This window comes from Notolabrus celidotus, chromosome 23 (genome assembly GCF_009762535.1).
Source record: "Notolabrus celidotus isolate fNotCel1 chromosome 23, fNotCel1.pri, whole genome shotgun sequence".
NCBI classification, from domain to species: domain Eukaryota; kingdom Metazoa; phylum Chordata; class Actinopteri; order Labriformes; family Labridae; genus Notolabrus; species Notolabrus celidotus.
Window position 1 is genome coordinate 14,034,186 of NC_048294.1, and position 23,449 is coordinate 14,057,634.

Sequence of the window (23,449 nt, forward strand, 5' to 3'; positions counted from 1 at the left end):
ACGCAGCTAGCATTAACACATGAGTGTCAAACTCATTTAAGTTCAGGGGCCAAATAAAAGCCTGAGTTGATCTGAAGTGGGCAGGACCAGTAAAATCATAACAAAATAACCCTCTAAATAACGACAACTGCAAATTTTTCCCTTTGTTTTAGCGCAAAAAAAGTACAAGTACATTCTAAAAATGTTCACATTACATGAACTATCTTTTTACATAAACTGCTGTTGTATTTTTCACCATGATGAGTCTCATAGTGGGGCCAAATATGAGATTCTTTAAGCACTGAAACCTGCTGCGAAAACACCAAGTACACAGGTTTCCCAGTCATCTAGACACAGTAGTGCTAGTGTAAGTAGTAAAGAAGCGTACCTATGACGCACCCACAAGTATGGTAAGCACATGCATGATGTGGATCTTGAGGTGCTCTAAAAAAGTCTAGGAAATTCGACCAGATCATGCAAACTGCAAATATTATTTTTCCCCCTCATAGAAATAAAAGTCCTGGAGCGTCATTCAGGTGCACTCCATCAGCCATTTGATTGTATGCGCCCCCCAGAGGACAAATTTGAATAGAAGTTACACATTTTTCACTATGCGAAATCATCCCACGGGTCGGATTGGAACCTCTGGTGGGCCAGTTTTGGCCTGCGGGCCTTATGTTTGACAGCATAAAAGAGTAGTGTAGAGTACCGTAGAGTGCTGTAGTGTCAGTCCAAAAGAAAGTTTACCAGAGTCAACCCGAAAGCTGAAGCAACGAATGACAAATTCAGTGAAATCACATCACTTGATGATCCTGATTCCTGATTCTCTGATAGACCAAGGATTTCACCAGCTAAAAGCGTATTTTGGACTCCAGTATAGTATCCAAAGTTGCAGCTACTTTGCAGACGTATCCCCGCCTGCCCTTTTGAACTGCTAAAGCACTTCTTACTGTGAAAAATTGTAAATGTCTTCTCTTTTGTTAGTAATGTAAATTGTCTGTTGGATATAGGTTTCAGCTTGAATCTTAAATTTAGGCTCCATAATAAAAAAAAGAGCGTAAAATACGCACAGCAAGAGCTCCTTCCTCAAGTAAAGCACGTCTGTATCCTCTGTTTGTGTACTTGGTCTGGGAGTTGATCAAATGAAATGTTTTATTACTCCACAGGCCATTCAATCACTCTTTCATTTCTTATCAGTGTGTTTATCTGACATTTATATTTGTTCTCTGACTCCATCCATCCACTTAATGCAACTTTTTACTGTCTATATTCATGCAGCAGCCTCCTTGGAGGGCAGCCTATTCTGGATAACAGCAGCCAAACACACGCTTCGACATCTCACCGGGAAGTCTGGTACTGAGAAGTTTCATTTGCATGAGAATGAGTGGCTGTTGGTAAACATGCATACAAGTCTGTGTGTGATTATTGTGTTTCTCTGTTAAAAATGTAATCTTCTAGAGGAAATAAAAGCACACAACAACAGATTTCCAACATCTTTAACTGCGACAAATTATATTTTGGGTAGCTGTGTGTCATCAAACCAAACACTGTAAGCTTGGTCAGTGAGTAAATGAATATATTTTGGGGTTTGTTGAAGCAGGACTCAGCGTACAAGAAAGAGATTTGGGGTACAGTAGCTGCCAGCTGAGGAAAATAAATTAAACTGGCAAGCGGCAGGTAGAGAAAGCCTCTGAGGAGAAAGCCGCGGTAAGGACTTCACAGTCAAATAACTTGTGACATTTTTGACTAGAGCTGTTGATGAGATAGCGCAAAGAATTACCCTGGTGTGTCAAAACAGGTTCTTTTTTTCCGTTTCATGCTTTCCAACAAGCGCCAATTTATAAAAAGAACAATGGAGTGGAGAAATTAGACTTTTCAAAAGAGTTTGGGGAAGTTTAACGTGAGCAGCTGCTTGTTCTTTTTCCAAGGTGACTGTAAGAGTGGGCAAAAGAGTCAACTTGTGGCTGAACACAGTGTGAAAATACTTAGTGCTCAACTCACAATGCGCCACAGACATCAATACAATTTATTATGAATTCTTCTGCCTCCTTTTTGTCGTATTGTTAAATAGTCTCTTCACTCAGAGAACCAGAGTAACAATTTTAATCAACCGTTTTTTGGGCCTCAGCTGTCTAATATTATCAAATCAGAACTGATAAAGCTCCCTCTTCACATTAATGCCACAGTCATCATTACATTCTAAATGGCAGCTTTATTTTAACACTCTTATTAGTTTCTATTCAGTTGTTTAATTTGTAATCACAGTGTTTCTCACAAAATGATGTTACACCTTTTACAGTTGAGGCAGTGCCAGGGTTGAAAATATTTAAATACATGATCCTATTTATATCATGTTATTCCATCCACTGCTTTCTTCTATTAGGTCTGTATTAAAAATAGCGCTTTCCCCCACCCTAACTCATTAAAGAGTGTTTAAAAACTACTTGCATTTGTTCACCTGTCTTTCTTTCAGTACTGTTATTTGCCCCCCATCACACACTGCACACAACAGCATGTCCCAGCCAGCCTCCTTCTGTTTTTCTCACCTGTATGTGTCTGATCTATTTACAATATTCATCAGGATGCGTTTTATCGAGCTGCCAATTAACACAACTCACATTTAGATATGTTTCACTCTATGTTACGCTGTCTCGTGACCGAGGCTTGTAAACAACGTCACATTTCACAGCGATCCAAAACTAAGGTAATGCAGAATGCAATGATATATCGCAAATCGGTAAAAAATTGACACAAATAAGGGTGAATTAAAATCGATTCAACATAATTTGTCACTCTATCACCATGCGTCCTCTGAGATTATTTATAAGCCTGCTCCTCATGTTGATACTCAGCGTGTTTAACATTTTGAACACCTCAATATGATACGTAGCTGTTTAATACTGTCAGTAATAAACATTGTGTCATGAAGGAAAATTTTGATTTAGAGGGAAAAATACATTTGGCATTATTTTTGACAAGGAAACGTGTTTTTAAATGATTAAACAATAATTGATCGTTAACATTTCCAAAGATCGATCAAGGAGAATACTTGAAATTTACAACCCTAATTCAAAGACATTTACCTTATTTGTTTTAATATTAAATACTTTAATTTGGGAATCGTTCACTTTCCATTTCTTGATAATTGTTCTGAAATTTTCCAACAAGGTATTTTTGTAAGTTTATTTTTAGTTTTTTTGCAAGGTACTAAAAAAAAAGTGTGCCGTGGTTTTATTTGAATTACAACACACCTTAAAAATGAAAAAGGATTTCATTGTTTGTTTACAAATAAATATAAGAAAAAAATATATATTGCAACTGTCCATATCTGAGAATTGAAATAAAATAATGGTTATTTAAATTTGAGTTCAATCTAGTTTTCAAGAAAATTGTTAGAGAATCGTGAGTGAATCGTATCGTGAACCAAAAATCAGGATTCAAATCGAATCATGGGTTAAGTGTATCGTTACATCCCTAGCAGAATGACATCTGCAGAAACCAGCTGTGCGTCACTCTTACAAGAGTTGTATGGGAGGGTTCCCATTTAACCTTTCTCTTCCTCTGAACAACTGCAGCAGAACATGTGTCAGGCACTGCTGGTTATTGGACGCAAAGATTGGGAAGCGACAAGAGTTAGTCTAGTCAACTGATTGTGGATGGAAAAAATATATAAGACAAAGAAAAATGTATAAATGGTCTGCAGATGTACTTAAGCAGCCCACTCAAGTTTGGTCCATGTGTGTGAAACACTGAATCACTTTCATTTAGGATGCTCATTAAAATACAGATTTAACACATTGAGCAGCATTCTGTATTTGAAATTAGCACCAGCCTACACAGCCTTGAGGTGCTACATCTAAAATATATATTTATATTTTATATATATGCTCTTTTTATTTGAGTTACAAAGTCTTAAAGTGTTATAGCTTGCCATGCCAAGCTTTTCCCTACATCTCACAATAGAAAAGTGTTAGGCGGAACAACATGGTGATTTATTTTTCTATCTTAAGAGCCTGTCAAGTAGCAAGGCTAAAAATTGACTTTATTGTAAGGGTGTCAGATCAACTTAGAGGCAAAAGCATTTAATTTGATTGGAGCATGACTATTTTGGTTACAATGTATTAATGCGTATGAAATTGTGCAGATCTTTAAGTGCTAAGGTAGTGTTCATGCCACAGCCAATACCTTGAATGCCAAAGGAGGTTCCTCCTCTTGGTATTTGACGGTTGCATTGTAAAGCAGTAATTTGCCCACTCCTATTTGAAAGTGTTTATTTTTTCCGGGTTTAAAGATTGTTGGTGTCAAGAAAAGTTCAGCAGATCAATGAAACAATTAGAAATTATCCTCTTGATGGAAAACCATTTAAAACGTAATGGAATTGGGCCAGTGTTTCTGTTTTGGAGTGCCTCTTGTGATCCAAAGTTTAGCATAGTTGGATGGACCAATCTCATTATCCTGTTGCAGAAATGATAGTAATTTGAAATTGGGCTCTTTTCCACAACTCATGGCAAAAAAAAACAGATGTCTGTTGTTTTTTTTACTTCCATATCTCCAAACTACAGTAAAAGAAAGTGCTGTGTTGAAACAGCTGCAGCCAGACTGTCTTACACCTCAAAGTCTAACAGTCTGTTTGATTTTCCCATTAACATTCAAGCAACACCCACCTGCACAGATCCAAAGGAGTGAACATGGTACTACAACACGTAACTTTTCAGAACCCCATAACAGTAAAGAAGGGAGAAATAAATTGGTCTTACCAAGTCTGTTGTCCAACGCTCCAAAGTCCAGAGAGTATTTTACCACATGGTAATTGTTCCAAACGTACAGCAAATTGTCCCTAGGATTATAATCCACTGCAGCGATGTATTGATACGAGTTGGGGAAAGGGATGTCCAGAAACCCGTCTTTACTAAGCTCTGTGTTGTAGATGTAGTCAATCTTGTTCCCTGTTGCTTCGTTATCATCGTCCTCGTACACCGACTTTACCACATAGAGGATTCCACAGATCATAAAAGCGTTGGATGCCGAGCGTTTGTCATAAGCCGTGTCCCATGTTCCTTCGACTCGGAGAGTGTAGGGATTGAGCTGGCTGATGACGATTCGCCCGTTGTTTTGTTCAGTGGCGTAAATCACCCAGAGGCCATTCTCATCAACGGCCAAGTCAATGTCTGATTTCCCTCCCCAGCGGTACGGAGATGTGTCATGGTAGTTGGCGTTGGCAATGATCGCCTCGCCACTTTTGATACGAGTCCGCAGGTCAAACTTTACAATATTGCGTGTGCGCTCTTTGTTGAAGAAGAGCGCGCCATCGTAGACAACAAAGCCAGTTCCATCAACACGATGTGGAAGTTTGTAGGTTGTCGTCGGCCGGCCAGCTATGAAGTCTTCTTTGGAGGAATACTCGGTCAACGTGTCAGTGCGATAGGGTGTCCAAGGCATGTAGTAGATCTTATCCGAGGCTTGCAGAGGGTCTTTGCACCAAGCTCCTGACTGGTGGTCCGATTCGAAGAGGTGCTCGCTCTGGTACACCCTGCGCAGAAGCCCTGGGCACAGGAATACTGAGGAGCCAAAATAGGGGAAAGACAAGTACAGAGTTACATTGGCAGGTATTAGACATCAATACTTGAATGCAACAACACTGAAGTTTCTCCAATGTGAAGTACCGACCACTTCATCAGTGATGGGATGACGCAATTTAGATATAATGCAGGAAAGATGGCTGATTGTCAGACAAAGAAAGCAATTAGTGTTTTGATTGGATTAGGCCAATGAATTCTGGATTGTACAAAGCAAGTAAATAACAATTAAACAGAAAACAGCCAATGCAAACAAACACAAACACAGTCACCATCGTCTCTATTTAAAACTGTGACTCAAATTTAATTAGTTCTATTTCAGTATCAATGAGTAATTGCAGTTTAGAAATTTTCTTCATGTCTCTGAGCCAAAGGGCAATTGCTTTGTAGCGTCAGTGTAAAATAGGGTGGCAGCAAAGATAAGTAAGGGTTATATCCTGATACTAAATGTGAAACAGAAACAAAGCACAAGCTGCTGTCAAAACTTACCACAAAGTGAGTCACACAAGAACTTACAAGTTACCTTGTATTTCTCTTTCCCTTCACAGAGCCTTCTCTTGGTACAAATCCACTAAATTAAATATAGTTACACTGGAAGAAAAGGTTTCATTGTTTTCTTTTATTAAAAACACCCTGAAGGCAGTTCTTAATAAATAGACTTAAACACACAAACCCAAAGTTAAAAGATTTTGACAAATAACTACGCTGTAATTATTGGCTGAGGCAGCCCTGTAGGAGAAAGAAAACAAAAGGGAAAAAATACACAATAATTACATCATCTATATAATGACTGCCTGTCCGTTATTTCATCCACATGACAGTTTAAGTCTGCAGCATGATTTACAACACCCCGCAAACTAAACTAATTATATGTGAGCTGGTTTGTACTCAAATCTGATAAAGCTAGGCCCAGGCAATCCAGCTGGAGCGGGTCAATAGTTTGAACCGTTTGCAAAGCTAATTTCAGCTCATTATGGATTATCATGGACTGAGGCTATCATAATTTGCTGTCTGTCTAAGGAGATGACATCTGAATTCAGGATTATGTTGACTCTGAATTTAGAATTGGATTTTATATTTTGAATTTTAAAAAGTGAGTATTAAAACTGCAAGGAATTCAGGTCTTCTGAGTCAGTGAGCTCTTATAAATCCCTTCTTAAAACATACTTTTATTGAAGAGCCTTTCCTGATTTTTTCTGAATTTTATCTTATTTTATTTTAACCATCTTAAAAAAATAGTATTCCTTTAGAGCTCTTTTAGGGGAATTTTACGTCTTTTAAAGTATATTTTATCTCTGTTTCTTCACTTGTGTGTTTTTATCAACTGCCTGTTTTATTTTGCTGTCCACGTAAAGCACTTTGTAACTAGGTTTTTGAAAATTGCTCGAAAAATAAAATTATTATTATTATTGAAAGATTGGAAAAGGACTGCAAAATGCTGTACATATTTATTTACTGGTCGTGGTTATCTGTGTGGTGTCTGTCTTTTTATAGACTATATCTATTCTTTTTTATGGGAATATCAACCTATATGCAAATAGGAAATAAACTTTAGTTAACTCTAACTTCAGTAAAAACTTGAATTCTTTAAAAGTTGGGACACTGTAAAATATTAATAAATACAGATTTTGATTGATTGTAAAGCATTTAACAATTTTCTTTTTAAATGGTGCAAAGACAACATATCAAAAGGTTGAAACTAAGAAAGATGTATTATTATATGAAAAAAAAGTGCTGATAACAAGCAGGTGGTCCTTCTCCTCTTCAGACCAGAGGAGAGTGTCCATGGTTTACAAAAATAATGTCAAATTTTGATCTGTCAAACCACAGGACAGTTTTCCACTTCACCTGAGTTGATCCTACATTGGCCCATGCATTACTGGATCAGGTTTATCTATGGTTTCCCCCTTTGCTTGCTACAGTTTTAACCTGAATTTGTGGATGCGGCAAAGAACTGTGTTTTCAGACAATGGTTACTGGAAGTGATTTTAACCCAGTGCAGTGATTTCCACTACAGAGTCATGTCTATTTTAAATGTAGTGCAGCCTGAGGGCCCAAAGATCACAGACATATTGGTTTTCGGCTTTGTCACCACTTTACAGAGATTTCTTCAGATTTTCTGAATCTTTTAATCATATTATGTTCTGCAGATGATGAAACCCCAAATTCTTTGTAATTTTACTCTGACAAACACGTTTCTGAAGTTGTTGAACTATTTGCTCACGCAGTCTCCCACAGACTGATGGGCCTCTTTCCATCTCTACTTATGAGAGACTCAGCCTCTCTGGAGTACCCTTTTTAAACAGTCAAATAATATACCTGTTGCAAATTAACCTTATTACTTGGGAGAGGATACTCCTGTTGTTATTCTAAGCATAACAAAACTCTTTCAGTGTTTTGTTTTCTGTGTCCCAAGTGTTTGAAATGAGATGGTGGCATCAAAATTAAAATTTGCATTTTTTTTCATAAAACGACATCATTTTTCAGTTTCAACATCTAATATGTAATATTCAATAATTGATTATTATTATTAATCTTTTATTATTTTCACGTTCCTAATTCATCCTTTGCACTTTTTTCTATGATGTCGTCCTTTTACTCTGAAAACCTCTTTTATTGCACTTTTTAATGCTTATATTTACTTCTCCATTTTTATTTATTTTTATTGATTTATTTATTTTTATCTATTTACCCTGAAAAACCTCTCAACAATGATTTACTGCTCCACTGTCACACCACTCCATACTGTTTAATTTACGTGTATTCCCTTGAAACTCTTGCATTGCATTTTGTTTTGCATTGATCACATTTTCTCCTCCCTGTCTGTCAAATTGTTTACTCTGCTATTGAGCCATGCTTTGTTTGTCAAAGCACTTTGTAAACATTTGTTTTTAAATGCTATATAAATAAAGTTATTATTATTATTATCAATATGTTGTCTTTGCAAAACATTCAATTAAATATAAGATTTGAATTATATGTAAATGATAAAAATCAGTTTTGAACAAAATTTAACAGTTTTTCAGATTGGGTTTTTTATTAAAACCTATGAAAACCACTGTTTGCTATGTTTTCACAGATAAAGCTTTACATCCAATATAGAGGAACAATAAAGACTGTTGAGAGTGCAGTTTTCTTTTTTTCCACAGGTTCGAGTCCACAGTAAATCACATAAAACCAAAGTGTGTGTAGGCCCTTTTCACAATAATGGGCCAGCAGCCTGACACAGCCCTGACAGGTTTTAGCAGCAGATCCTTCGAGAGGTAAAAGCAGCACGCTCCAAGGGAGAAGGGGGAAAAAGAGACAGCACAAACAGAAGCTTCTTCCCCTTGTAATCTCTCAAGATTAAACATGTTGTCTACCTGCAGGTGAAAAATGTGCTGAGATGCGTCCCGTTGAACATAGTGCCTTGGCACACATCTCAGCGGTTGCTGTGCTAAATGCTAAGAGGGTTGTTCCCATGGTTGAAAAAATTATGAGTTGTGCTGAGGTACAAGGTCAGAGTAGGCAAGCTTTTGTACTGACAGCATGCTGGGCTCTGAGGAGGTGGTAAAATATGCTTTTTAAGGCTGTAAGCACATAGATGGAGGAGTGAATGGAAGATATTAGAGAAGTGATACAAAAGCAATCATGGCTTTCATGGGGAATTGCACAAAAACTGTTACCACGGCGGGGGAAACAGCCATCTCTATAAAGTCATCTCTATAAAGTGTTTCAAATTCCCCCTTCACCTTCATTGCTCATTCTCTGTGCCACAGATTCCAGAGATGTGTCATTAATTAATGACGACTATGAAACTTCAAATTTATTGCACAGCTATTAAAGCGAGACTCTTGACTCTTGTTTAATGATTTCATTTCCATCTTTGACTTTAAATTCAACTTAACAGTTAACGTCTGACAAAGGGACATATTTCATGTAGTGAGGTAACACTACAAACAAAATACTCTCGGGGCACAAGTGGAGATTTGTAATATGCTCTTTAACATCCTGCAGTGCTGATAAGGTAAGAATATGACTGCTTAGATCTGTCTCTGGTATTGATTAGTGAGTCTCTGAAGGTTACAGCCATCATCATGTTAGAGCTATAATCAAAAATGTTGACAGCTTATTGGACAAGCTATTGATCACCCTCTACTTTAATTTTATTCAGCTATAAAGCAAAGATGGAATAATCTGCACTTAAAACAAGGAATAAAAACATCCCAGGGTTATAGGATTTCACTGGAGAGCAGTCTCTAAAGCCCTAGCTCGGATGATTATCATACATGTGGCGATGTCAGAGGAGCTGTCAATCTGTGGTGCTGCTGATGAACATGATGAAGATAGGAGTGTAGTGTACCACCCCGTCCTCACTCCCTTGTCATCAGAAATACAGCAGCATGGTCAGCGGTCTGATCCTTCACATTGTTGTGCTCCAGGTACCCATCAGGCTTTGTTTCTGGACACTGTCTGTCCAGCTTATTGTTTTGATGTGTGATTGAAGTCAGGTGAAATAGAATGGGCAGCTAGAGTGTAGTATTGGAGCTGCAATCAGGGTTTAGCAGGGTCTACAAACTCAGGACTTCATCAGAGACACAGTGAAAAAACATGTTGCCTCTTCTAGGAAGTTATCCTCTTTAACTTATGTAGCATACTTTGTTTAAGTATTGCATGCATGTTTGTCTCATATTATATGTACTTTAATGATATATCATACCTAGGTGGGCTATATATCCAAATTAAAGTAGTAACATGTTCATCTCTCTTTCAAATTTGACATAAAATAAGGGCTGTGTAGGTAGGGGTCCACATTTTGGTATGTGAAATGTCCTGGTTTCCATTTGTAGTATGTTTATAGTCTGTAAAGTATTGACCAATAAAGTCAGCTGGCTTTGATGTATGCAGGAAAAACAGTTCGTATAGAGAGCAAAAGCAAGCGGAACACCATTGGCTGTAATGACATCCAGGCTCTCATTTGGCGCAATCTGACAATAATTAATTTATCTCTAAAAACAGGTATCTGCATGCAAGTGCAGCTAATAATCCCGGCTGAATCAAAAATGTAACCTTTAAGCAACAGATGCTGTCTTGCAAAAGCCAATCAGTGTTCAGATTTCCTGATGTCATGGAAAGCATCAGAAATGATCAATGGGACCTCTATCGAGAAAACAATTGTTTAAGAGTTGTTTTCTTATTCTCTTGAAGACAGACTGGACAAAGTTCTTGATTTTTTTTCCTTTATACAAACTGGCATTACAATGTCTTTATTTAAGCAAACGTAAGAGCCATTAATTGCAAGTAAACCATAACAACCATTTTTTGCAGGTTCATACCACTGAAGTAAGCCAGATAGAGTCTCTGTGAACTGCTATATACAGTGAAACTGAGACTCATCAGGAGGGAGATAGACTTGTGCTCCTCTGAGGGATGTAATGAACCAAGACATGTTGGCATTTATTTTGAAGACACACCTGAAGGGGCAAATTCCCTTTTTTGCTTTTGATCTGGACACATAGTCGCTACATAAGTTGCTAATTGGACTGTAAATTGTGGAAAATGTAGCAGGATCTTGGTTATCCAATATATTACTGTTACACTTGTTTATATTTAGGATTGCTGCCTTGACAGTGAAGACCTTCATGTGCTACATTGAAATTAAAGAAGGAGGTTGTCATATGCAAAAGCTTTGGGTCCCAGACCAAGCTGCTGTTTTAGGGAGTGAGAATGTATTGGTTTTTCCATGCTGCAGCTAATACAGGGCTAAATGAAAGACCGCACTCTGCTCATTATGTACACTTCTAACACCGTCTCTCCATGCAATTTAATTTTCCCCATGAATGACATGTTCAACCTCACCAATGAACCAAACAGTGAGCATGAATCTACAAATGTCACGAAACCTGCTTAAGCAACCCATCACCACACAAATGCAAGCGTATACCCAAGTGAAAATGAAGATGAAAAAGGGAAAAGTTATTGTCATTTAGTTACCTTTTTGCTCCACTTCTATATTTAGGCATGAAGGGGAGAGAAAGAAAGACAGAAAGAACAGATTATTGTTATTGTTGTAACTGGAAAAAGTATTTATTTATTTATTTTTTAAATAAAACTGACATAACAATAAAAGAAGAACATGTGGTTAGTTGATAGACAAGGAACATTCAATCAAAAGCTTTTAAGAAGAAAAAGGACTGCATCATTTGATCCTGCAGGATAAAAAGAAAGATTAAACAAGTCTTACATTGTAAAAAATGTTTGTTTCTTTTTTGCAGAAGAATGTGAGATGGGAGTATGAAAAGCATATGTAGAGTACATGACATTTCCACATCCATAAAATCACACAACCATATGGCTGCTTATTGGCAAGCTTTTAGGTTTAAGGCACAACTGAGAAAACAGAGCACCTCATAAAAGTCAGTGCATTTACATCGCAGTGGACACCAACAGATAAATTGCCACTTATGACCCGAATATACTGACAAACAAGCAGACAGCCACCTAAACTAATTATGGGATACTATCAGTGGAAAAGTTATACATTCTAATTGAAATCTTCATTTAAACCACAACTGATTTATCTATTAGCTCGTTTCAGAAGGAGGCAGCAGAACATGTTAGCACACTGTTGCATCGTGACAACCATCAAACACAAAACAACATAGGTATTACGTTTCAGTCTTGACAACCTTCAAATATAGATCCATTGTTTAATGTCCTCAAATTCTGTTTTAGTTTTCTACCAACCCCTATGCAGATTTAGAGGCTATCTAGGCATACAATGGCTGTTTTCGAAATGGCCTGCTCCATACTACCTACTAATGTAGTAGGCAGTAGGTACTGCCTACTACATACTGCGTTTGAATTTAGTCTGCAGTATGACTGTTCTGTTTGATCTGTGTTGCAGTACGCTGGGCCAGACGTCACTGAATTTCCGGTTTCAGGATGTGGAAGTAAACAACAGCCAAGCTGATAGATAAACTGCTTCTTTAGCATCACTTATGATTTAAAAAGTTAGAAAGAGGTTTGTATGGAATTTAATAATTTTCACAGCACCTAAAAACTGAGTTCCCCCCTGTCAAAAAAAGAAGTGAAAAGAAAAAGTGGAACGAGCGCTGTGCATTGTGGGAAACAGTACGTGAGGCAGACTGGTCCGATGCATACTGTGAAATTTTCCCGAATCAGTAGATATCCGGTGAGTTTTGGCATACTGCAGAGTTCGCTCTTTTTCACATACTACTTACTACATACTGAATGTGAACTTTATGAACTTTATGTGAGCGACTGCTACCGAAACCTTTGTGAGACTGAAACAAAGCTACAGTGCTTTTTTTTCTTAAACCAAAGCAGTTAGGTCAAAGATGCTAAGAGGCTATCTAGGCATACAATGTCTGTCACAATGAGAGGAACAGGGTAGAACACGTTGCTAATTCATTTAGTCATCCATTTCAGATTACACTTAGTGTATTTTTCTTTTGTTCCAATAAAAAAATAATGGCAGTCAATAGTTTTTTATTACATGCACCTTGAATGAAACATAATAAACAACAGATAGTGACCATTAGCCAGAAAACTGCTTTTGTGTATTAAATAGTCTATTAAAAAAGAATGCCAGCAGGTATAACTAGGGTGTAACGTCATAAGACTGTAACAAAAGTGTAGTGCTTTAGTTTCCAAACCAATACAGTTACTAAAAATATGCTAAAATGCTTACAGGAGATGAGGCTAACAGAATAAAGTAGAAGATTCACAGAGTCATCCACTTTACTGCATACTTAAATATAATCTTAATATAAAGCTATCAATGTGCAGCATAAACAAAACTTCAAGTAAGGTAGCTTTAATATAACAGTATATTTAGTATAAAGAGACTGATCCTATAAAGATATACTGTTCTCATGTATGATACTGTCTGGTGTAACGAACGTGTAAAACCTGCCGTGAGTCTACAGCTCAAGGACTACACTGAAACCCTGTTCGGAATTTGTCAGTGGCTGCTACATCTTAACTCCCTCCACACTATACGTATTGCTTCCTCTTGTGGACAAGCTTTCAGTCAGTCATGCCATTTTGCCGGTCCTGTCCCTTCCCCTCCAGTAATCCCGGTTCTAATAAGAGAGGATTAACCTCTCTTACCAGGGCTTACAAGAGTCCTCTCCTCCAAATGGAGAGTGCAACAGACTGAGGTATGGAGGTCAACGGGCAGGGGTGGGCGGGGTAAAGTTTGAAAGATGGGAAAATTATTAGAGGAGAACAATATTAATACGGGGCGGTGAGCCAATGAAAAAAACGGTGACTGAGGGGGGCTGTGTCAGCTGAGGGAAAGGGAGAAAAAGAAAGAAAAATAATGGGGAGGGTAGTGGCTTTCAACAAGTCGCCTGCGTTTGTCAGATCATAAAATTGTACACTGGTTCAGCCTAGGACCTCATCAACAAGCAAACACTCCAGCTGTCATTGAAACACACACAGTCCATACCAAGCCTAGGCAACAATAGCTGCAGGCTACATTTGAATCATCATTACTGGCCACTCCAATTTTCCAATAACTCGGAACTGCACATGGATCCCATAGATCAAATCAAAGTAAACAGCCAAACGTCCTCGATCGAAGCCTCTTCACCTCCCGTGAGCAGCGGCCACACAACAGGGACCACGGGGCCGGCCAGCGTTTCTGATTGAGCGATCGCTAACAGTGGCGAGGGGAGAGGAAGGTAATGATCTATAGAAAAAGGCATTAGCGGCAGGGATGTGAGGAGTAGTATACGACGCAATCGCCCAGGGAGATGGTGTGAAAGGGAAAGGGAGGAAAGGATTCGGATGAAATCCCTGACAAGGAAATTTGCCACTCCCAGGGCTACTGTACAGCATGTGGCCCTGCCGCTTGACCGCAGGTTGCCTCTGAAAGCAACGAGGTCACCACTCAGTTCACTCAAAGTAATTTGTTCACGTCATGTCAACTTGTGTTTTACTACAAAGACAGTATACCCTGAGATATACCTGTGAAACAACACTTTGTAAAACCTCACGTTTACCCTGTCACGGGCACGAGCAAGGAGGGGGAAAAAAAGCAGAGTGAGACGGAGAATTGATTCATTTGAAAAGCTTCTTTACTCCACCCCACCACCCCCTTTGTGACCTTAATACGATTTTGGTCATGGCTGTCATTGAGTCACTAAAAAGCACTTAGCTCGCTCATCCTCTCAACCCATCCCTTTCTCCTCCATCTCCTTGTCTTTCTCTCTGACATCTGAGAAAGTATCAGAACAGAACTATAAAAAAATAAGAGTCCTTTCTGAGCTATCCTTCTTTTGTCATTCATAAGCTCTTCGTGATTAAAATTATCCTATGGCTGTACTTGACAAATCCGCTCTGTAACATAAAAGGACTAGACATTTCATGGGTTATATACAGCGCACAGCCCCACAGTATGCCATCATCTACATGGTATCAGTTTTCCTAGGCAAAAAAAGCTTTCATTGACTTTGTAATGATTTTTAGATCATTTGAAGGTACAAATAAGCACAATCACTAGACAAACTCCACTGCATTGCTCAATGTTGTTTTGAATGGTAATCACACCAGTCTACAAACAACTTAGTGTCAGTGAAATCTACATTGAATCACTGCACTGAGCTCATCTCTTTAATAACAGACTATGAGTGGCAATCTCTTTAATATCAGATTTGGGATTGGGTAAATTTGAGAAAATATTCTGATGCCATGATGGAGGTTTATGCCAAGGTTGGAGGTCAATAGCAGCTCTGCGCATTCCAGCAACTTACGAGGCTCATGTGGCCTCTTCCGACGATTGAAACTTGTGATTTAAATATTTTTGGATGGGTAGTGTGACAAAAGTGATAACAGAAAATGTCTCATAATTATCTTTTCGCAACAAACAGGACGCTTGGATATGTCGAGGAGAATGGTGAGCGTCTGGCACATTTTCCGAGAGGAATAACACGACCAGCTGTAATCACCCTTCCTTGGATGCCACAGCAAATCAGAAGGAGGGAATGGCATCTTTGGCAAGGCAAAGAGGAACCCACCCAGAGTTGATTCAGAAATCTTGGTTATATTTTCCAAGGACCAAACTCTTTTTTTACCATCACTCAGATTTTCACAGTATTGGAAACAGCCCAGCGCAAACACTCTTATCTTTAGGCCACTGAAATGTAGTCTGGGGTTGCTCTGGGAGAGTGTTTCCCCCATGTACACTGCAAATTGAAGTTGATTCTAACCTAATTTTGGAGTCCTGTGACTGATTTTGAAGGTCTAAATTTCAGTACACAGGGGGGCATGAGGGACGTTCATGGCCCGCGCAGCTGTTCCAGACCAGTTCGATAAATTTCAGTCATGTTAGAATTTTAGCTGACAGCATACTCTCGCACAGTGAAACAGGGCCATGAGCTGATTCCACAACTGCAGGGCTTTTTTTTTACCTTATTGCTGTTGTGCAAAAAAATAAGGAGACAACACTTGAAAGCACCATGGATACATAGCGCAAGAAGTGGTCAACTGAAATACACATAGGGTTAGGGGTGGGAATTGATAAGATTTCATCAATGTCAATGCCATTGTCGACTATGCTTATCAATCCAATTCCTTCTCAATTCTCCTAACGATTCCTGAGAATTTTTTGAGGGGGAAAAAAGTAGTTCTACACAGTCTTCCGCACCAAAAGAAACCATTTAATTTTTTCCAAAATTACGTCTGCACAAGACTGAACATGAACATATTCAACTTGAACATACTGAACAATAGGTTGACCTCATTCTTGGCCACGTGAGTCCAGGCGTGGCCCCTGGAGCCTGGATGAAAAGACTTTGAATTTGGAGAGGAAAAAAGCTTTTCCTCCGTGGGTCATCGCGGAGGTATTTTACCCGCTCTCGGTGCCTCATTTTCGGCCATGTGAATCCAGACATAGCCCCTGGAGCCTGGAGGAAAATACTTTGAATTTGTTTCCTTGTGGTTGAAGGAGTTCTGTGTTGCAGAATGTGTGACATAATGCAACGCACCGCAACATGACGTGACGTCGTGCTGGGAAATGAATAGTTAAGAAGAATCGATAACATTTGAGGTGTACAAATCCAATGGAATTGATCAATTGGAACCGGTTCTAAGTTGGATCCGGTTTTCGATTCCCACCCCTACATAGGGCCGAGATACACACCGATCATCCACAATGTTACTATCACCAATCCAATCTAATCCAATAAAACAACTCTACTTTTATGAAGCTTCTGCATTTTGGTGTAACAATCAGACCTTACAGTGCATATAGTTCTTGCACAGTGTATGTTGGGCCCTTATGGGAATACTGTGGAGAACTGCAGCACGTCCTTGAGATTCTCAAAAAGTTATTTTACAACACATGAGTCATGGTGTGCCAGTTTGGCTCAGTTGGTGGAGCAGGCTCCATGTGCAGTCCCTCATTGCACTGGTCATGGGATTGATTCCCAGTCTCAATGCCCAATGAGATTTGATGCATGCCAACCAACAGTTTCTCCTGACATCTCCTGTCTCTCTCTTTCTCTCTGTCCTGTCTTGTGCAATAGAGGCTTAAAAAAAACATCCTCACATAAATAAATAAATAATACAAAATGTATGAGTCATGCATAAAGTCAATTAACAACTAGCTTAATGACTTTTCTTTCAGAAATACTTTGGGCTAGAATACTTTCTGACAATATATTTTCAAGGGAATTCATAAAAAAAAATTGTCTTATTCCAAAATGGACTAACAGGGCCTCACATACCAAGGGATCTCTTAACATTTCATGATACAATGTCCAATATTTCAGGTTAGTTTGCTTTTATGTCGTCTACAGAAACAGCCAATCACGTAAATGTTCTTCCAGGCCATCAATTAAAGCAAATACATTACTTGGCCAGGTTGGTGCAGATTTCTGGAAGCAGGTTTTGGGTTAGACAATAACTCAGTGAACCATGTGCATTCAGCTTGTAGCAGTTTGGCTGCAGTGTGGTTCACGCTGCCAAACACACACAGCTGGAAGAGGCAACATGGCTGATTGTGCGGCTTACCTAATTGGTCAAGCTGCCGCACCGAATTTAATTTACCTCGGCCTACATGTATGATGTTTTCATGGTTATAAAACCATGATCAGAACCAAAAAAGGTACAGTGAATGGAGGAGATGTCTTACTTTTGTGCACATAATTCAGTTTAAATGAGAGGCTGACAAAGCTATGGCACCCTGTTGCTCTGTCATTCTACACTCTATAAAATTCAATTACAGTGCCACTACGTAATGCACTTCATATTGTGTTTGTTCAGATACTGCATAATTCTTACCTGAAAAGTCACTCTGAGTACTCATTGTACTCTCCTCCCTACTTAAAACACATGCTGAGCAGCTAACAATGGACCTTTAGCGCCTTTGAGCGCCGACCTCATCGTGTGAGCGGCGGCTGTATGGATTTTCATTTGAATAATTAACGCTTCCCAATTTCACACTAATGGTTGAGAGGTATCAGAATGGTATCATTAGCGGCTAATAGAGATTCATGGTGGGGTGGTTGCAATATTTTTTGCAATATCTCCCCCCCTCTTCTTCTTATTCTTCTTCTTTTTCTTCCCCATTCTCTCCCTCTCTCTCTCTCTGAACTCATGAGTTGCAAACCCCCTTAACACCATCCCATCAGCTTTTTAATTAATGACGCAAATTACGAGGCTTTGAATAGCATGTGCCTAAGGATGGGGGAGGACACGAAGTCTGCCATCTCTCTTTCTCCGTGTTCTCTCGTCATTTTTTCCTACTCGCTTGGCGCTGATGAGTCTCCCATACCATCATTACAGGTTCCATTTCTCCCCCCGCCCCCCCCCCCTACTCTATTTTTTCCTTTCAACCACTTGTCTGCTCTTTTTGTGCTCCTTCCTTCGTGCTTATTCAATCTCTGTCTCCATCACTTTCTCCCTCCCTCCTGCTGGGAAGCTGCTATGCTATCTTATAACCTTGACAATGCAGGATGCTGTGTTCAGTGTGTGTATGTGTGTGTGCGCTTGTTCTCCTCTGTGTGTGTTTGTCTCTCTTTGAGGGACAGGTGCAAGGACTTGGCGCTCGTCCAACCGGCTACCCACGTGGGAGAACGACCAACAGAGGGAGGAAAGACAAGTGCAGCAAGGAAAAACAAAATTAAATACTTTTTTTTTTTTTTTCGAAATAGCGGCAACTGGAGCAGAAATAACCTAATTGCACCTCCTGAAATATGTCTTGATTTTCAAGGACCTTGAGATTATTGAGGTGAACAGAAGGATGGAGGAGGGGAGAAAAAAAGAGGGTGTTTAGTCTGGATGTAGCGAAGCACCAGTGTACAACTAAAGAAGAAAAATGGCGAGGAAATGGCGGAGGAGCTTTGATTAGTAGGGTGATCATTAAAAAGAGAGACCCCCTGAAGAGACCGATCTCTAATTAGTGCTACACCCTCAACTTCTGGCGCCCCAACAAGTCTTCAGACATGTGTCTGTGTCTGTGTCTGTGTCTGTGTCCGTGTTTGTGTCCGTGTGTGTGTGTGTGTGTGTGTGTGTGTGTGTGTGTGTGTGTGTGTGTGTGTGTTTGAGAGAGAGAGAGAGATTAAAGCTTTGCAAGTGCTATATAAATGGAAGTGTTTTTAACCATTACTGGAAGCTTGTTCAGCATGTAGCACTATTTATTCCAACACATTAGGATGTGTATATTTGTGCCTTGCCATAAAATATTAAGGATTATGTAGGTTTGTATGTTTCTGAGTAAAACAGCAGCAAGCACAGAATAAGAACATGATAGATCACAGCAGCTTATTCAGCCATTAGTGGGTGAAAACAGTTTCCACATGTCCAGATTCACCCCTCTAACACCACCATTTATCCACATTGGTAATCACAGTCCCCGTGTGCAATTATCTTCCCTCTCCACTGAGGACGTAATATCTTTTTCTATGTAAATGCCATTGTAAATCCTGGCCCTATAACCACTGTGCTACCAGCGTTTTATTATAAGAACGTAAACATCATGATTATTCTTTCTTCACCCTTTGATTTTCATCTGATAATACAAAAATATTGTTTGTGCAAGTTAAATTAGAATTTCAAAAAGACTGCATGATCACATAGTTTGATCTCCCTGATATGTTGCAGTAGTCATTCATATTTTTCTTTATTTCTTTATTTCTTTATTTTTTTTTTTGACTCTATCTTTTATTTGTTATAATTTGTTCACAAAAATATTTGTTCTCATATAACACTACATAAGAGCTCAACGTTGACTCATGGCATAGTCTCTTTTCTTCCATTTCTTTCATTCTAGAAGACACAGGTACCTCCCTGGATTACCCTGTCACTTTGTTCCTGTAGAGCACTGTCTTTGCGCGGTAAAAAATAAACTTGAAATCAATTAGAAATGTTGTAGTCTGTTTTAGGGATATGCACATTTAGTAGACTGCATGAGTGAATGTTGTCGCCCTGGCTAGTCAACACTAGAATTACTGGCCGGTTAATCAAGTTATTCATATTTTTGTTTGTGTAGGCCCAAAATTCTGGTCATATGTTGTGCCTAAGTTGAGGTGCATCCACCTGCCACAAGCTGGAGCTGTAGCTTCAGTTAATGGCTACCACCATAATGTTCTAATACCTGGATGCAAATAAGCATGGGGATAGATGGCATCTCCTATGCAGCGCAGTTTGGTAGTATTTGAATCTACAAAATGGAAACAAAACTTGCATTTAGCCAAATCGGATCAATGCGTTACCATCACAGACATGTGGACGCTAACCTGCAAAGGGGACTGGAGGTTGGTGGTGCAAGCCCTGCTAACTCTAGCAATACGCAGGAAAGCACTTTCACATTGTTTATTCACAGTGATCTTGTGTTTAGCCGTAAAAAAATGAGTATCAGATGAGTGATAATGGACACCAATATGGATACTGGCAGTGGCGTGTCCAGAGGGGTGGCCAAGGGTGGCACTGGCACCCCTTGAAATCCAATTGGCCACCCCAGGGGCCACCCCAAAATCCTACACTATGATTGGCTGTTTGCTTTGTCAGAGGTGGGGTTTCTATTAAAATCTATAATTTGGGATGTATTAAAAGGCTGACAGAAGTTTTCTTTATTAGTGTCCTCAAATGTGACTTTGAAAAAAACACATTTTTGTAAGTCCTTAAAGAATTAAGCTGAGAATTTTATGCCACTTTGTCATGTTTTTTTTTTTGTTCAATAATTTAATGAAAGTAGGTTTTGAAGACATAAAGGATAAATGTTATTTATTTGTAAATGCACTGGCCACCCCTGCCTATGTGAGAGAATCAGTTGGGCCACCCCGGTCAAAAAGTTCTGGACACGCCCCTGGATACTGGTACTGGCGTCAGAACAACTGAAGATGCTGCCAAACAAGAGGAGGATTGATTTAATAACAATGTCCAAACTGCTATAATGCTTTTCTGCTCTAGCATACACATCTGCTCTCCTCATGGAACACAAATGAGTAGCCAATCAAATCATTCCATTTCAGACTGCTTGCATAAAACAGTAGCATCATGATTCAGTATGGTCACTGACTTTTAGCCCAACAGCAGAAGCTTGCTTAGCAACAGCTGCAGCCTTCAGACAGCAATAACTCAAATGAGCGTCTTTCTTATACCTCATTTGAATCTAAAGAGAAAGACACATATTGTCCTGTACTTAGGTAATTCAATGATCTTGTAAAACATGCAAATATATTTTGCATTATTTTCTGTAAACAAGATGTCAGTCCTTTGTTGAAAAGTGAGAGTCCTATGCGGATCTTGTGAAGAAAACAAAGTGTTGTGACAAGATCAATCTCTGCGCATTCAGGCTATGACACCAGTGTAAATCTGATATGAGATCTGACAGAAAGTCATAGTCATCAGGGCTTTCTGTGCGGGTTAGGGAGTGGTCAGCTGTCACTGAGCGATGTGAAGCCATTACAGGCCCCCTTCACACACATGAGAAGACAAGACAGAGGTCGTTAAGGTGGAGAGGAGGGGAGAAAGAAAAAAACGCTGTCTGAGCAAGAAGGCAAATGGTCACCGGCATTTCAGCAGGGAGCGAGGAGGGTGTGGTTGTGTGATGTATCTGCTGTCACGGTGTTGACTCCCACACTAGACTAGATGAACGTGGATTTGAGAGCTCAAGGGCAAAAAGCAACTGAAACGGCGTACAATCTGCTTAGTAGATTTACTGATAGCATCAAGTAGAGTGATCTACTTCTCAAGAAGCTTAAAAGTTGCCACAAGATTATCCAAGGCTGAGAGAAGAGCCTGTATGCTCAGGAGGTAGACGGCTCATAAAGATGATTTAATCGCTATAGTCAAATGGCTGCCATGTTCCTCTGACATCATGCTGAGGGTGGGAGGCTAAAATACTGCTATTAAGTTGCACTGCTATGTTTCTAGGCTTGCAAATTAAACAAATGTATTAAATCTGACAAATTGCTTTCATATGCATGTCCACACTGAGAAGCAACTAAAAAGACAGGAGTGAGAATCATCATCATCTTATTAAAATGTGAAGGACATATTAGAAAACTCTCCATCTGTTAGATTACTTTTAACATTATAATTCAAACTCTTATGAGCTTATGTTAACATATGATGGGGGAAGACTTTCTGATAAGGAGACTTTCATTCCAAGCTAGCAGTAATGTTAGCTAGCTTACAGTGCTGTTAGCTGGAGATCTGCTGAATTCTAGTAATAACTTCAAATTATCAGTGTATGAAATTGTCAAATTCTTATATTTTTTCTACTTCTATAACAAAAGGAAACTGAACAATTTTCACCATTGGTTTAATTTTCAAGTTAGAGAACCTCGACTTATAAGCTACCATTAGGCAACAGCTAACATATAGACTGGTTCAAGCCAACATCCCTGTTAGATTGTGTTACATGATTTGATAGGACAGCTGTTGCTAGCTTACTGTAATGTTAGCAGGCACACAGTTTAATGCTACTGTTAGCAGCAAGCTGTGATTATATAGAATCTGACAAATTGCATTAATTTCATGGCTTCTTTTACAAATGTATGACAATGGGCTACTTTTTAAAATACACAACCTCTGTAATACCTTAATAACTACCGTTAGACAACTGCAAACATTAGCATTCAATTGCCTGTCAAGCCAACTTTACCATTTGAATGTCTTACATGATTCAATAAGAAAGGAATTGGTTCCCATGGAAATCATAGCTTGATTACTGTAATATTAGCTAGCAAACAGTTGAATGCTCATATTAGCTGGAAGCTATGAATGTATGGAACATGAAAAATTGCTTTAATTCATCTTTAGGAGCAGCCAAAGAAAACGGATTGTGAAAAACCTAATAAAACTGCGATGTTCAAGTGAAAAATATTATTGGTAATTCATTGGCAAACATTAGATGACAGCTTACATTAGCTAACAAAACTGTTTGATAATGTTAAATGATTTGATATGAAGGACTTAACTCTCTAGTTAAATCAAAAGTGGGTTAGTTAATGGTAATACTAGCTAGCCTGCTGTGATGTTTTCCAGCAGTCGGTCGGTTGGCTTTTGTCCATCAGTAGCATTTGGGTAATTAAAAAAGTCAATGTTAGCATACTGTCAATTTCAAGCTAACTAATCAATATTAGCAAGGAACTAATGTTGTCCCTTAACAAGTCATGTTACACTATCATCTGCTAACATTAGCTGTTGAGTTAGCTGTGAAGTAGTCTACAAATATGTTGCTTTAACATGAAATATATCCCTATTTATACCCAGTAAATCATTATCAATTCAAAGTATGGCTGAAAAGAAAATAGATAATGGAAATCCAGATGCCCTTCATCCTAAAGACTTTCAACCAGGAGCAGAGCAGTATAACAATAAAACAGTATTAGAGCATCACATCCCAAGCTTGACACCAGAGGAAAATAACTGCAATG

The 23,449-nt window shown here is 38.9% G+C and overlaps 1 protein-coding gene across 1 annotated transcript in view; it reads right to left on the reverse strand.

Moving 5' to 3' along the window:
• LOC117807151 (adhesion G protein-coupled receptor L3-like) overlaps positions 1-23,449 on the reverse strand; it is a 309,664-nt gene that overhangs the window by 122,719 nt on the left and 163,496 nt on the right. Inside the window, exons 6-7 of the mRNA XM_034676232.1 lie at positions 11,529-11,543; positions 4,737-5,537 (exon numbers count right to left, since the gene is read on the reverse strand). Of these exons, the coding sequence (XP_034532123.1) occupies positions 4,737-5,537; positions 11,529-11,543 (816 nt within the window). The remainder of the gene's footprint in view (positions 1-4,736; positions 5,538-11,528; positions 11,544-23,449) is intronic.